The 16,520-nt window shown below is 34.4% G+C and overlaps 1 protein-coding gene across 1 annotated transcript in view; it reads right to left on the reverse strand.

Moving 5' to 3' along the window:
- Window positions 1–249: 249 nt before the first annotated feature.
- LOC145259904 (PH domain leucine-rich repeat-containing protein phosphatase 2-like) overlaps window positions 250–16,520 on the reverse strand; it is a 210,188-nt gene continuing 193,917 nt past the window's right edge. Inside the window, exons 14-17 of the mRNA XM_080117835.1 lie at window positions 16,301–16,429; window positions 11,004–11,210; window positions 6,612–6,849; window positions 250–2,066 (exon numbers count right to left, since the gene is read on the reverse strand). Of these exons, the coding sequence (XP_079973961.1) occupies window positions 408–2,066; window positions 6,612–6,849; window positions 11,004–11,210; window positions 16,301–16,429 (2,233 nt within the window). The 3' untranslated portion in view covers window positions 250–407. The remainder of the gene's footprint in view (window positions 2,067–6,611; window positions 6,850–11,003; window positions 11,211–16,300; window positions 16,430–16,520) is intronic.

Raw genomic sequence — 16,520 nt, forward strand, 5'->3', positions numbered from 1 at the left:
AATTTCAAGTGCTTTGAAGTATTTTAAAGCATTGCTGGGTGGCATAATATGGGAACAGCGTCCGATTTGAAGATTTAAATAGTTCCGATTTCCATAACATTTGATTCATAATTGTTGCACATCAATTAAACAAGATTGCTTGAATTTCAATTTCTTCTTAAGACACCTTAAGCATAACCATTTTTCTGGAAATAAAATAACTCAATAGCTTTTACTATCAAAATTGGAATAAGGATTCTAAACACGAAGTTTAATAGCATTCTATCTTGATTTTAATCACCATAAAGAGACATAAAAGTGGTGCAAAATGTAAATGTTTCGTGTGAATTAATTCTGTTATGAACTAGGAGAATACCCATCCTAGGACGGGTATTCTGCTAGTATATATATATATGAAAAAAATTCTGTCAGAGGTAAGATATAATAATACTCTGTTGACTTAGTGTTTTTGTACTGCCTTCTTTATTAACCGGCATTTCTTGTGGAATTGAGGTTTGTGGTGTCGAAGGCTGGTTGGTCCATGATGATGGTAGTGTGATGTATGGAACAGCCAAGTTAGCCTCTGGTAATATCCCTTGCCCCACGGAAGACTTATCAACCAAGCTATATACAATGTCACTGTCCATGTCAGTTGACAAATGATCACTCGATTCAGGAGTGATAAGATCCACATCCTGTGAGCTTTTATCTGTTGTAGTGAAGTCTGATAATTCTGCGATTGGAGGTGGTGGAGGCGATATTTGGGGTGGGGGTGGGGGTTGTGGTAGTGGTAGTTGTGGTTGTGGTGATGGTGGTACGATGGGTGGTGGTATGATGGGTGGTGGTATGGATACTGGTTGTTGTCTATCAGGAGCAGCTGATGCTGTCCGACTGATGTTTGGTATGGCTCTGACGAGCACCTCGATGCTGTGCGAAGGCACCCGTCTAGGGGTGACCTCTTCAAGAGATGCATACATTGGATCAGACTGGACAGAACTTAAGCTCCCCGTCTTTCCATTGTTTATGCGGGCCATTTGCATTTTGTAAAAGAGGATGGCGTCCCGATCAATACCAACAGGGATGTCATAAAGACGGTCATAGTCGGGTGACCCAGTTGATGTCTCACTTTGCACTGATGCTGAAGTTGGTGTTGGAGTTGTTTCCGAAGTTATTGCTGAAGTCTCTGTCGAAGTCGTTGGTGACGCTTGTAAACTAGCTGTCGCCTTCTCTTCATCTTGCTTATTGCATGCTTCCGTTGATAGGCGCGCGTGCTTCAGTGCCATCTGTTCCAATGTCGACCAATTATTGTCGATCTTGATGCTGTTTGCCTCTGGGTCTAACCCATTCGTCACTGGATGTGGATTGGAGTCAATCATCATCGACTGCAGTTCTTTGTTAAGCTCTCTGTTTTTCACTTCATCAGCAAGCCTCTGTTGCAATAACTCTTCCCACTCATAGACTTCATCTTTTTTCTGGAATCTACTCATTGTTGTTGGTAGCGGCTTCAACTTAAACGATGAAGATAGTTCATCAGAACCACAATCTCTATAGACATAGTCGTCTTCGTCTTTGTCTCGGATGCTGATATCTTTGCTGCTGTTAGTCGGCGTTACATCGTTTTCATTTGCTTCCATGATTGAACGCAAGCTGCTCGGCGATAAAGAACTACTGTCATCTCCCTTATTTCGGAATACTTTGTCATGTAAGATCTTTGACGCCATTGCACCAAGGGCATTGTTTCCAAATTGAGGGAATCTTAGTAAAGTTGAAGGTAAATTATGAACGTGAGGTGGTTTGCTTGATCCAAGATTGATAACCATGATACTAAGATTTTCAGAGGCGCCATAACCTTGTGCCAGATCTTGAAGAGCTTTGGCACTCATTACGGGATCGGGAATGGTGCCAACATGCTTTACGGCCTCCTCGGCAGTCACATATTTCCAAAGTTCGTTGTTGGCTATGATAATGAATTTATCCTCTGGCAAAAGCATGACACTCTTGACATGAGGTTTTGGAATCACTTGTGGAAATAAATAACCACTTCCGAGTAGACGAGTACATTCTGTAATGCCATTAACACGGTTGTCCTGAGGAAGAGAAAAAAAAAAGGAATCTGTAAAACGGATCAAATAGAATCATACCGCAGAGCTTAAAAAATCAAGAATAACACTAGAAGCTTTGATTTCATTTAGAAATTACTAAACTGGGACTTATCTTTTAAAACATTCTCCTAGCATAACTAAAAATGTCTTTTTTCTTATTATTATTATCATAGAGAAATCTAACTTTCCATTATCTACTAGCAGGCCGCCCAGTATTGCCCGATCATAAAATATGCGTAAATATCATATTTTAATCCATGCAGATTTCAAATTTATTTTTATAGAGTCAATTTTCTATTGATTATTATCCAATATATCGTAATGATTTCAAAAGGTGTAAAAAAAAATATATGACTTGGGTACCATTCGCTAGAATTGAAACCAGAACACAAACCTTAGTCATTATTTATCGCTTCAATGTCATTACTGCTTGAGCTACCAACAGATGGTACAAAAAGTTTTAAATTAATCGATTTTCAGGTATGAATGTTTAATTTTGCGCATGTGCAAAAGTAACAGCAGGAGTAATGCTTTATGTAACTTACCTTGGCAAGGCCAATTGTTTTGTTTTCAATTTTGAACCCTTTAGCAACAATTTTTACTGGCTAAAAACCAAATCAAAAATGTGCTACGAGTCCAAATATGATATAAAATTTCAACTCAGTAGACAAAATATTCAGACACACACACACACACACACACACACACACACACACACACACACACACACACACACACACACACAGATACAAACAGACACACAGATACAAACAGACACACACAGACACACACACACATACAGACACACACACAGATACACACACATACGCACACACACAGACACACACACATACAGACACACACAGATACAAACAGACACACACACACACAAACACACACACACACACACACACCGACAAGGTCACTTATATAGTTATATATTTTTATTTTTATTTACAGAACGTTTAGATGAGATAAGCTTGATATGGGTATCTCAAACGATCCCCTATTACCAGGTTTGAAACCGACAGTTACTGATGACTTATCTCATCTAAACTTTCTATAAATAAAGATATAAATAATACACTCTTATTTTTTCTTATAATAGAGCACTCTGCTGGAATCCTTTTTTCCAAAAAAAATATAACTAAGTATATATATTTCCATGTGTGAGAACGTTTACATCCTAAATTCTTCACTATTATGCAGAATGTAGAAACTATACATAAATAGAATTCAGCGTAATAATTAAATGAAACCAATCATCTAATAAGAGACCATAGAAAATAAATAGATAAATAATTAATTAACGCTTGTTTTTGAAAGGAATATGCAAATTAGTTAAAATTCATGTAGTCGTACACATGTCCATGACTAAGTATATTAAAAAGTTTGTTTTAATAATTTTTAAATAGAAAAAGTAGACACTGATATTACAGAGTCAGAGCAAGAAAAAACTCAACATTATAGATCAAGCTTTTCAAACTTAATGGTTAATGCTATATGTTTTGGTTTTGATTCATATATTTTTAATTTTTTATTTTTGAAATCATTATTATATATTGGGTACAATGAAGTATTGATTCTATCAAATCTGCATGTATTAAAATATCATATTTATTTTGAGGAGTGTAATTTTTCAATAGATATGTAACCTTTAATAACTAACCCATTAACATTAACTACCAATGCAGAAATACCTGGATTAGGATCCAGGTGCAGGACTAACCCTCTCGGTGCTGATGGGCCCGTAGATCTTTTTAGGTCATCCATCTAGGAGAAGGAAAATTCTGAGGCTAAACCTGTGTTACCGACCTCATATGACTTGGTACCAAACAAAAGGGAGGGAGGCTTCTTCAGTCCCTGTTGACAACCTTCCTAGAACTTGTGACTTAAACAAATTACCTGTTTGCAAACCTAAATTGCTTAAGGAGTAGATAGGCTCTGTCTATCGCCTGGCTTTCATACTCCTTCTTTGCCTATTAGCCAGGCGCAGAGGTGCAATCACAGGGACTCAACAGAAACACCCAGTGGTCGACCTTGTTTCCTTACTAGGGCAATGAATGCCATTCCCTGCTCTTATCACATCCCATCTCCTAAAACTGGACACTTTGTGGGTACTTGAGTACATTTATGCCAATGCAATTAGATTGGGTTGATTTTTGTCTGATGGGTTGAGGGTACTGGATTAACAGTTTCTGGCTGCTGTTTCCGACTGATAGTACAGAAGCCCTTAGGTAGCACTTAGAGCAGCTACTCGATCATCAGTTGTATAATGTTGGGATGGTTGTAGTGCCATGTCGTGCATAGAAAGGAACCCTGCACCCATTTCCGGTGGGCTTTCCTGAGGCCACAATCCTGTAAATGAAGAGTCGGCTGATGGTCTACTTGTGTTGCATGTTTGGTATTCTGCACAACTACTTTGTCCAGCACCCTCACCCTAAAACTGAAACTTTTAAATAAAATAAAATTGCGATTAAACCTAGCTTAAACTAAAATAAAAGCAATTTGCCTCCTCCCTTGAAGTTTGCATTCACGAATATCCGCAGGTTTAGAACTAATTTAGATGATGTTGAATCATTTCTCCTAGCAAACACCCCGGATATCTTAGCACTAAGATAAACGAACCTTCACTATTCCATTCCCTCTAATCACTTTAACATGCTTGGTTATATCTCACTTTGCCGTAACGATTCAGACACATATGCATGGACTTGGAGTCTATATTCGAAACACCCTCCCCTTGACTAGAGAAACAAAACTCGAATCAGACGACCATGTGCTTAAGATTTTACATACAACATAACATTAGATACTTTTATTTTCTCTACCGCTCTCCCTCGACCTAGGGCTGTACCCTAATCAACCAAGTCTCTGACAGCATAGATACAGCACTCATCCTGATACTAGCACACAAGTACATGTATTTGGTGACTTCAATGTCCACCACAGTAATTGGCTTGGATTCTCTACTTACACAGACATAGCTGGTAGCATAACACATAGCTTCTCTATATCTCATTCCCTATCACAGACGGGTACATTTCCAACACGTTTCCAACATACTTCACTTCTAGATCTATTTCTGACCATAGTCCCCAATGATTGTCTAACAAATGCCCAATGCCCATAGCCAATTTGGGAATGCTGATCATGCTGTGATAATGGTAGAAATCACCCTAAATTCTCAACCCAAAACTGAAGAGCCATTGCTCAAAACGACAAGGTATTATAAGAAGGCTAACTGGAAAGCCATCAGGGATCTCATCAGAGATGCCCCATGGGGAAATATCTTTTCTCTTCCCACTGAAGCGTGCACAAATAAGACCACTGAATGGTTCAAAACGGCAATTGAAGCATGTGTTCCCATGCAGAAATTCTATAATAAACCCCACTCTCTCCAATGGTTTATTTCTTCTTGTGCAGCTGCCATTGCTCAAAAGCAGCATGCATACTGCAGATTTAACCGATATAAGTCCAGTACAAACAGACAAAGTTTATAGAAGCTAGTAATTGTAAAAAAGAAATAGCGACAGTTAAGAGAGATTATACCGAAACCACCAGAAAAAGCATCAAAGCACAGAAATTAGAAACTCGTGATTTTTGGAAAATCTACAACAGCATAATAAATAATGTGCAATAAAAAATTCCCCCACTATCAAACAATTATGAGGTGGTTTGCATGGCAACCGAGAAAGCTAACATGCTTGCCAGTTGGTTTGACTCAAACTCCACATTGGACCCAGCAAACCACTCCCTCCTTGACTTTCCTTTGCGGACAGATGCCATGCTAGATGATCTGAAAATGACCCCTTCTCAGGTGCATGATATAAAAAACCTAGACAATTCAAAAACATGTGAACCCGATCTCATCCCGGCTGTATTATTTAAAAAATGCTCTGCTGAGATTGCTCCAGTTCTCTCCAAACTTTCCACACGTGTACAGTTAGCCAATGTAACACGCAGTAATTTTTCACAACACTCCACGTGCTTAAATTCTATACCTACGTGTTGCTAATCTTGATGTAATATAAATATTCTAAATTTTGTCATGGTTTGCCTGCTAATCACTCTTTTGTTTGTAAAGAAAAATTCACCGTCGGCTGAAACCCGACACGTCCGGAAATACGTGCTAAAAATTGCAACGACCGTTTTCAAACAAAAAAAAGAAAACACAAAAACTTCACGTTACACAAACTAAACAAAAATAAAGGACTATTATTTCGAACCTAGATTAAAATAAATCCTCAAATAAACTATATAAGAATCTCAACCTCGCGAGACACCTGTTTTCGCTGAAACTAATCCTGACTCCATTGCCGTACATTTTACCTTTTTTTTTTTTTTTTTTTTTTTGGTAAACAATAAAACGATACACATCGTCTTTAACTGATCATATGTGTTTGTCATCCTTCTTTGCTGTTGCCGTTATGTCTTTACTTAATTAGTTGTACGGTCTATTGGCATCTTCACACCTCTCGCCCCCCTGCAACAATCTTATCAGCAAAAGAAAAATGGAAAAAGATTCACCTCTGTGATGATACCGTCTGATTTCTGAATACGGATGCACTCCGAGCGATCTGTGCTCACAGAGAAACAATGCGTCAACGGTATAGACTGTCCATTGCGACACAAGACCACTTGGACCATTCCAACATTGGACACAGTGATCCAATATTTAGTTGAGCCATCATTTCCATCTGGCAGTTTTCGTAAGTGACACACTGCAGCCGAGGCCCCAATTTTCTGTCCTGTAGATTTTAGTTTTCTGAGTTGGAAAAAAGAAAAAAAAAGATATGAATTAAAATGTTTATAACACAAATAAAACTATATCATGTACATGCGTATGTGTGTATGCCCACACCAGCTTTTTAGGTTACTGGAAGAATCCAATACAACTTGCAGTAAAGTTGGGTTAATAAAAGATTAATCAAGTTTTTATGCTTTAAGTTCTTCATATTTTCAAATATTTATTCATGATGTTTGGCTTGATTTTGTCTTGTAGGGGAACATTGTTCTTGTTTTCGATTTTTTCAGAACATGGCTGAATTTGGCAGAAGGAAAGGAAAAAACATTAATATTTGGTACATTTTAGGTTAGGAAGCCAGTATCTTCAGTCGACATGATTTGGTAGCACTAGACACTAGTGAAGAACATGACTAGTCACTCATCAGAACACAAAAAAAAAAGTCAAATAAAAGGTTCATGAATGTAAGGGCTATGTATGACATAAAATATCAACATGCTTGGTGGCACAAAATGGGAGATCCTTCAACAAACCTCCTGCAGCTGTAGAAGAACCGTAGTTTTGAATTGAGTTGATCTTTGCCACTAGGTTCCATTTTGTTGTTTCTTATCATTTATACAGTAATTTAAATACAGTAAACAAAAACTCAAAAGTATTTATGGGATTTAAAATTCAACATTTTATAAGATGCCTGATTGATTTTTATCGTAAAACCAATTTTTAAAAATACATTCTCTCATTCAATTCTCTTTTCAATTATTAATTTAAAGAATATTTCTTCAGGAAAATTAAATGTAAATAAATTAGAATTTTCACATTCAGATGAAGTGCATTAGATGAAGATTATTCTAAAATCAATGTGTCTCTTTGGTTTAGAATTTGGTTTGGAGGCACAAAGAAATCACATATTTAATTTCTGGATTAAACGTTCGTTCAAGTCAGAAATTACTTTCTCTTTGTCAATTTAAAGGTTTCAAAAGTCCTATCGAATTTGGAAGTGTCACAATATCTCATACGAAACAGTCATTTTAATTTTTGCTGATTGTTAAAAAAGATGAGTTACAAGATCTCTCGGAATTAGAAAGTAGCACTTAAACCGTCAAATAGAAAACTTTCAAATTCTTAGTGATTCATATATTAAAAGATTCAAAGTTTTGGAAGCTATTTACAGTCAGTAATCTTGTAAATGGAAATTAAAACAACATCATTCTAACAAAATTAGTTATAGTTTTAGAACAATTTGGTTCGGTTCATAATTTGATGACGCTCTGGACCAACTCCGAGATTGTATGCCCTCAAAACTCTTGTATAAATTCGGTCAATGTGATCTGGTTGTCTCACTTGAAGACTTACCTGCAAAGAGTTGCTTTTTAGGGGTAGTACCCCCAACATCCCCATCTTAAGAACGGCTTTCGGAATATCCCCCCCATATTAAGAATGGGTTTCAGAATAATCACCCTTTGCAGATAAGTCTTTGGTGGGATAACCAGGCCACATTGACCATAAATCCTGATACTAAAACTATTAAGATAAAAACAGATGGTTTGAACGTGTTTGAACCCTACCCCTCTAGATTGGATGCCCGGAGTCAGCGACCTTTTCGCGCCATTGTTACTTAATAATATCATAGTAATTAAATTTAACTTTTAAAAAATAATTTTGTAAATAAAACCAGCATAATAATAAAAAATAAAAATAAATAAAATAAACGACAGCAAAACAAAAACACAGTAAATTAAAGATTTTCTTTTTACTCTATGTAAATCTTGCGTAAATTTAAATTGGACTTCATAAGTTTAAAAAGCCAATGTAATGCATATTTAAAAAATATTTATTTATTTAAAATCGACTAAGTTTCGATGATACAACGAGAAATGAAAGAAAATTGTTTTATGCCTGAAGATGCCGTTGTATCGTCAAAACTTGGCTGATTTAAAATAAATAAATATTTATTGAAAAAATAATTTCATAAACTTACAAATTCCAATTCAAATGTACACAACATTTACATTGCGAAAAAGATCTCTAATTCATTTCACGTGCACCACGAGAATCACGGTTAGGAAAACACACACACACACACACACACACACACACACACACACACACACACACACACACTGAATGGATTTTCGACTGGTATGCCCAAAGATGATATTGTATCGTCGAGACTTAGTTGCTTTTAAATAAGTAAATATATATTAAAAACAAATTCTGCACTTTATTGGCCTCTCAAACTTACAAATTTAAAAAATAAAAGTAATAAACATATAATAAAATGATATATAAAAGATATAAAACAGAAATAAATAAACTAAGCTATAAAAAGATACATACAAAGATATAAAAAAAAACTACATCAGAATAGAAATAAAAGTATGTATTACACATATATAATTAACAATACCAGTAAAAATACGTTTTTTGTAAATTTATTAATATGAACTGAAAGCTAAACAAGGGTAAATAGTCATAATTGAACACTGAAGAGATGAACTTTTGTGAGCAATTTTTGGAATAATTTTGTTGCAAAATGAAACAAATTTAATAGTTTTTGTTTGCAGAACATCGTAAAAGATGAGTTGAAAGCAAACGTATTGAAGAGGCCACAAAGATGCTGATAAATGATACTGTATGTATTGAAATTATGATGCAGGAAATGTCTTGCAAACGAAACAGCTTAAATACAAGACAAACTTATCTGATACTGTTAAAGATGATTTCTCTTAATGTTTGGATTAGAATTCTGTAAAATGTGTTCAGCTTGTATGTCGATTAATTGAAAAATAGGAAGACAGAAGGATTTTTACGTTTATCTCAACAAAATTATCTCAACAAAATTACGTTAAAATTGGTTCAAAAGAATTGCTTTGCCCTATCAACACTTTTAAAGATAAAGGAGATAATCAATCAACGTCATAGATAAAGGAAGATAATCTACTAACAATAAACAAGAGCAGATAACTTAGGCCTGGAAGGACGAATTTCTTAGGTACTACCCAGGTAGTATACTTCAGTCCGACAGATAATGGCCCACATAAATGGCCATTACCTGTCAGACTGATGAGAATGGATTCTTGACTGGAATTTCCACCAAAGTCTCTAAGCAACCAATGCAACGATGAGACCACCCTTACTTGAGTAAAGGCATTTGCTTGCTTCCCATCACAGCAAGATGTGATACAATCTCAGAAGGTGGGGGAATGTCAATTCAGCGCCCCTAAAGAAGGAGCACTCTGACCTAGTCAAAATTGCCTGGACAGCCCCGTTGGTATTCTCCGGAATGAGCCCTCCAGGTAGTAAGCAATGCCACCCCAAAAGCCGGGTGGCAAAACCTGAAAGGGTGGACCATCTAGCTATAATCATAAAAATTTGGGTGATTCTATTTATAAGCATATGTGACAAAAAACGAACCAAACAGATGCCAGAAAAATTTTATAAAACAAAACTGAGTTTTTTGACTTCTTCAGTGGAATCTTTCCGTCTAAACATGAAAAGATCTGCTGATCATGACTGGCTTATTATATATTTTTTTATTTTTTTATTTTTTTGAATCCTTTGAAATGAGGCTTCATAATTTGCCTTACTGCCTTCTATAATCGTTGTTGTCTCATCACGTTTTGGTTAACTAATCGTCTGGCCTGCTTTGGGTAGGCTTGAAACCGCTATCCACTACACTATGAGCCCCGAAGAAGGGCAGAAGATGAGTTAGCCAAAACGTGGTGAAACAACAATAATTATGAAGATGAAGATAACAGTCTGCAAAAAATGAATTCACAAATGACTGAATTAATTCTCTGGTTGGAAATGCTTCTCTAACTGGATTTATACTGCACTCTTTTTTGCTTTGAACTTGTTTTTTTTTCTATTTCAAGAATCACCCTACACACAAAATTTATTAAACTTTCTTTAAAATAATTATCACCAGTAAACTATATAGGTTTTTCATAGGTATAAGTGCAGCCAGCCGATGCATTTCTGTTTGATGTGCATGTGGAACTTGCCTCCACCAAAAACATATCTTCGGTTCAAAAATCGAAACTAATGGCATTAAAAAAAAATATTCACAAAATCTGTGCCTTTTGTGTTAACTTTGCGTTGACATTAGCTTTAAGCTTGGCAACTGGTAAACGTTTCCCCTGCTCATATGTTTCGTGACGACAGCCTGAATTTACCTGTGTGCACTGAGCATGGCGTATTTCATGTAGCTCGTCCCACCAGTAGGATTTGAAGAACTATTTAATTCCTCCAAGACTGTGTCCTCCATAATGTCGGCCAACAACAACGCAACTTCATCGCTTTTGCCGCCGTCGAAAATTCCGAAAAGTGCATCTTCATGTGTTCGATTGAATTTCGTTTTGTTCAAAATTGCAACGCACAATCTGAAAAAGTAAAAAAAAAGCAAAAAACATAAATAAAAACGCACAATCTGAAAAAGTAAAAAAAAAAGCAAAAAACATAAATAAAAACAAACAAACAAACAAAAAAAAACAATATAATTTTGCTCTATCAATGACAATTTTAATATTGAGAACTATTGGCTCGAATTTCATTATTACTCTCTCACTCTCTCTCCCCCTCACACACACACACACACATATTGGAATAAGGATTCTAGACATAATGTTGAGAAGAATTATATCTTGATTTTAATCTTTGTAACATAAAAGTGGTGCAAACTGTTCAGGGAATTTATTTTATCCGTCGTGCAATGAGTATTCTTTTAATATATATATATATATATACTAGCTGTACCCTGCCACGCGTTGATGTGGCTCAATTTGGTGTAATGAAAAAATCTAATAAAAAGAGAAAATGCATGTTTCTTATATTCTTAGTACAGCAATCCACTCCAAAAAGTACAAAAGAAAGCGAAAATAAAAAAAATGGTACTCTTGCAGAATTTGATCTGGATCCTCGGGAGGTTCCGTCAATCATGGTTCGACCAACAATCAATGGATGAAGCCGAATGTAGCTAAGATGTTGAAACGCTAAATCGTTTTTTGTTTGTTTTGTTTTCTGTATACAAAAATGTGAGTTATTAATTTATATTTGGGTAAGGAGGGGGTTACTATACACAGATTCGAAAAAGTTGTCTAAAAACACATAAATGAAAGCAAAGGTAAGTTACGTTTCTACCTAACTGGATAATTGTTTAGTGCTTTTATTTAATGTAAAATGTTTAATCGGCTTGAAAAACACAAATGGTCACGGACTCTGTTGAATACGTTAAGTTTGGGAAAGTAAGTTAAAAACTAAAAATTATACAAAACAGTGTCAGAAACCCACCGAATATATGTTACCGGAATATAGGCTGACATAATCTGTGGGTTTCTGAGAGCATTTTGTATAGCATTTTAGTTTTAACTCACTTTCTCAAACTTAATGTAATCAACAGTGTCCACCACCATTTTTATCTTTCAAATACACCGATAAACACTGTTTTTCGAGCTGACTAAATGTTACTCAATAAAAAGGGTTTGTATTACTAAACACATACAAAAAAGTTGCCAAAAAATAAATATATAACAAATAAATGTTATCAAAGGCAAGATAAGTTAATTTTCTACCTAACTGGATAAGATTTTAGTGTTTTTATGTAATGTAAAATGTTTAATCACTTCGAAAACATGCAGTACTTATTGGTATATTTGAAAAATGCAAATGGTGGCAGACTGTATCGAACATGTCAAGTTTGGGAAAATTTTGAGATAATGAGTTAAAACTAAAAAACTATACAAAATACTGTTAGGAACTCACTCAATATATGTTACCATGACATATATTCAGTGGTTTTAAACTTTTGCTCGATACAGGTGACGACTTTTAAGAGTTCATTTTAGTGATTACCTGATTTGAGGATATTTGTACAGCTAAACAGCAAATCTGCCTCCAAAAATCCGGTATTATTTTACTTTAAGGCCTGTCTCACGTTCGTATATAACAGAATAATTTATTGTAGATTTTGGTATGCTAAAAACGAATCTGCAAACCGTTTCCGTCGCAAAAAAAATGTTTTCGTGATATGAAGAAATTACTTTTTGAAAAGTGGGTGATCACTTTTCGATGTAAATTTAACTTAGAATGAGCACCCACTTTCTGGCCACCTGAGAGAGGAGCATTTTTCTGTGCGTTTCTTGGCTAAAAAGATTTTTGTTTGATTTCTTTTGTATGGTAATAACCCCTTAACTCTGGAACTATTTGTCATTTCACAGCCGTAGCCTTTGTTTATGCTACACGCGAGCATGAACGAAGGCTGTTAAATATGCACTTGCGTACCAAACTGCGTTGTCAAAAAACCTTTTACCCAATAAACACGAAAAAAAATGCCCCCTCTCTCAGGTGGCCAGAAAATGGGTGCTCATTTTAAGTTAAATTTACATGGAAAAGTGATCACCCACTTTTCAGAAAAAAAATTTCTTCAGATCATGAAAACTATTTTGGTACTCCTTGGGCGTTGAGTTCCATGGCGACCCGCAGAATTATTTAATGGTTATTCCCTTAGTACCCCCCCCCAGTCAAGGCTAACGTATGCACACATAACGTTTTTTATTTATTTACTTACGTGGTGGAGTTTCTATACTGATAGGTTTTTTTGAAATTTTTTCACTGGATTATTATTGATTGAACACTAACCAGATTATGAAAATAAAATTGAAAAAAAAAAAAATCATTTCAACATTTGAAAGGGGTACTCACTTTTTAGTTACCACGTTCTGGTAAATCGATCACTCATTTTTTTTTTTTTTTTCTAAATACGGAAGTGTCTTCGGGAGATATAAAATGGTCGCATGTTGACGAAGCAATGTATCGGGAGGCGTACGGGATGAAAAATTATTGGTAAATTTTTAGATTGGGTCCACCTCCTCAATTTTCTTTTAAATGACAACTTGAAATGGTTTTCGACTATGCTGAATACGAAAATCTCATTGAAATTTTGCAGAAATAAGTAGTTATCAAGATATAAAAAGTTGTATTATGCATCGTAATCTTTGGCGGCCATCTTTTTTACGTGCGTGTATTTGTTTATGGCGCGTGTGCACATAAAAAGATGGCCGCCGAAGAATACAATGCATAATACAACTATTTATTTCCGCAAAATTTCAATGCGATTTGCGTGTTCAGCATACTCGGAAACCTATAAATGTCGTCATTGAAAGGAAAATTGTGGAGGTGGACCTAATCTAAAAAAATACCAAATTAGTAAACATTTCTCCGGCATGTTAGTGAAATTTATAATACTTTAAAAAAAATTAAAAAAAAAAACAAAAGTTTTGAAAAAAACCCAAAAAACTCACCTTTCATAAAACAATTTAAAAAAAAAAACACCCACAAACTGACTTTTAACTAAATAAGTTAAAATTTTTTTATTTTTTTTAAAACTCGAAACTTTATTTTCATAAAAACAATAAAAAAAAGTCATGTTCAATCTATTTTTTTTTCTTTGAGAAACAAATATGTTTCTAACTTACAAATGCGGTAGAGGCACATATTATTTTTACTTTCTATGGTTTTGATATACCGCGTTTTTATTGCTTACAAAAATGGGTGACTGATTTATCAGAACGTTGTAACTAAAAAGTAAGCACCACTTTCAAATGTCGAAATAATGATTATAGAAATTAAGCATGGGAGTGATGGTTGTGCAACGTCGCCTTTCGCACTTTTACAAACATTATTTACGTTAACTCTTTTCATAAATAATTAAAAAAAAAAAGTAACTAAACCATTTATTGATAATTTGTCACGTGTACAAACATTTATTTATTTACGTAGGCTTAACTCTTTTTATGAATAAGAAAAGTTTTACTCTTTAAGAATAATATAAGGAAAAAGTTACTGAACATTTATAAAAGGACTTACTTCTTTTCATGAAGGCCAGAGGAATAGTTGGCCGAAAAGTCGTGAAACAACTAATACAGATGAGAATAATAGTCCGCAATAAATAAAAATGGTGCTAATGCAGAGAGCGATCCGCACTATTTTTTAAATCATATTTCCACGTTTACTTAACGTTTTACAATATGTTTTTTTTTATTTAATTGTAAGGTTAAAGTACAGAATAGGTACAAAACATCCTCCCCTCCCCATGTTAAGAATGACTTTTTAAATAATAACATTATTTCAGCACGGATCACTCTCTGCATGAGTATCATAAAAATTAATACAAATAATACTTATCTCAATAAGTGAAAGGCTAATTTCTACCGGAAATAAAATGGCGATAATCTCGCAGTTACGAAAAATATTTTTTATTTAATTTAATATTTTTATAATTCGCAATGTTAAATTATTTTAATAACATAAAAACATTCCTTGACTTTAAAAATAGAATTTCTGAAAATTTCAATTAAATTGGTAACGTAGAAATATGGTTTTATTCGCTTTTAACGAACCAAAATTACATTTATATATATATATATATATATATATATATATATATATATGAGAAATGACTAACAAGTTATATTGAAGTTCTTCTAACTAACCTATGTGGCAGTTAATATATATATATATATATATATATATATATATATATATATATGAGAGATAGAGACTATATATTTCGAAAATATTTAAAATTGTTACACCATTTCAAATCACGTCTTTGTCGGCAAAACTTTGTAACTTTTTTGTGTATCGATATTCATAAAACCCTTTTTACTATTTATTTAAAAAGAAAATACAACTTTGTTATATATGGCTCGTGGAATAGTATTCATCTGCAAAAGATCTAGATAATTTGCATATTCTTTTAAACATTAATGCACTATTAGTATTTTTCGGTTTTTTTATGGGATGATCATATTTAGTTAACTATCAAGTCTAATTATATTCATGCAGATATCTTATATGATTTATACTTGCGTAATATTTGTGTAAAAAGGTTATGCGTTTATATATTTGTTTAAAATATATTGCCTATCAAACTCCTCTGTCAGTTTTTGGTCTACAGACATGAAACAGAATATATAGGGTATTCGAACCCATGTGAAACTTTAGATTTGGGTTTTAGCCGGGGAAAATTGGTGCAAAAGTGTGAAAATTAAAAAAATGGAATTTGCAAGGTGAAGGTCGAACGAGAGCATTACGAATATGCATGTGTAACGTAATAGCTATTGGTTCAAGTTTTAATTTTTAGTCTTGCAGCAAACATGTCTTCATAGCTCAGGCATTAACGTCAAAGGAAAAAGTAAATCGTAAGCTGAACGTTTTGGTTTCGATTCGTGGTGGGGGCGCACGAGTCATTTTTTTTTTTTTTTAACTTTTTAAATCATTACTATATATTGGAGCCAATAAATATAATAATAAATACGAAATCTGCATTATTTTTAAAATATCATATTTAAGCATATTTTACGACCGAGTAATGCTAGTATATATAGGATGAGAGAGAGAGAGAGAGAGAGAGAGAGAGAGAGAGAGAGAGAGAGAGAGAGAGAGAGAGAGAGAGAGATAATATACATCTTACTTGTTTCTCATGCCTGATGTCTGTGAGAAACCACTTTGCCATGGCATTTGTTTCTCTTGCGTCATTTGTTGTTGGGACAATGATCTGTTCTGGCCTCTCATATCAATCATACAAACACGTTTCTTGTGTCTGAAAAAACAAACAAACAAACAAACAAACAAAATCATTGACATTATCGTAAGCACACGGCGACTCTTCCATCGTTTAGAATGTTAGTGGA

Source organism: Euprymna scolopes, chromosome 35, assembly GCF_053919585.1.
Source record: "Euprymna scolopes isolate OS-2025 chromosome 35, ASM5391958v1, whole genome shotgun sequence".
In the NCBI taxonomy this organism is placed as follows: domain Eukaryota; kingdom Metazoa; phylum Mollusca; class Cephalopoda; order Sepiida; family Sepiolidae; genus Euprymna; species Euprymna scolopes.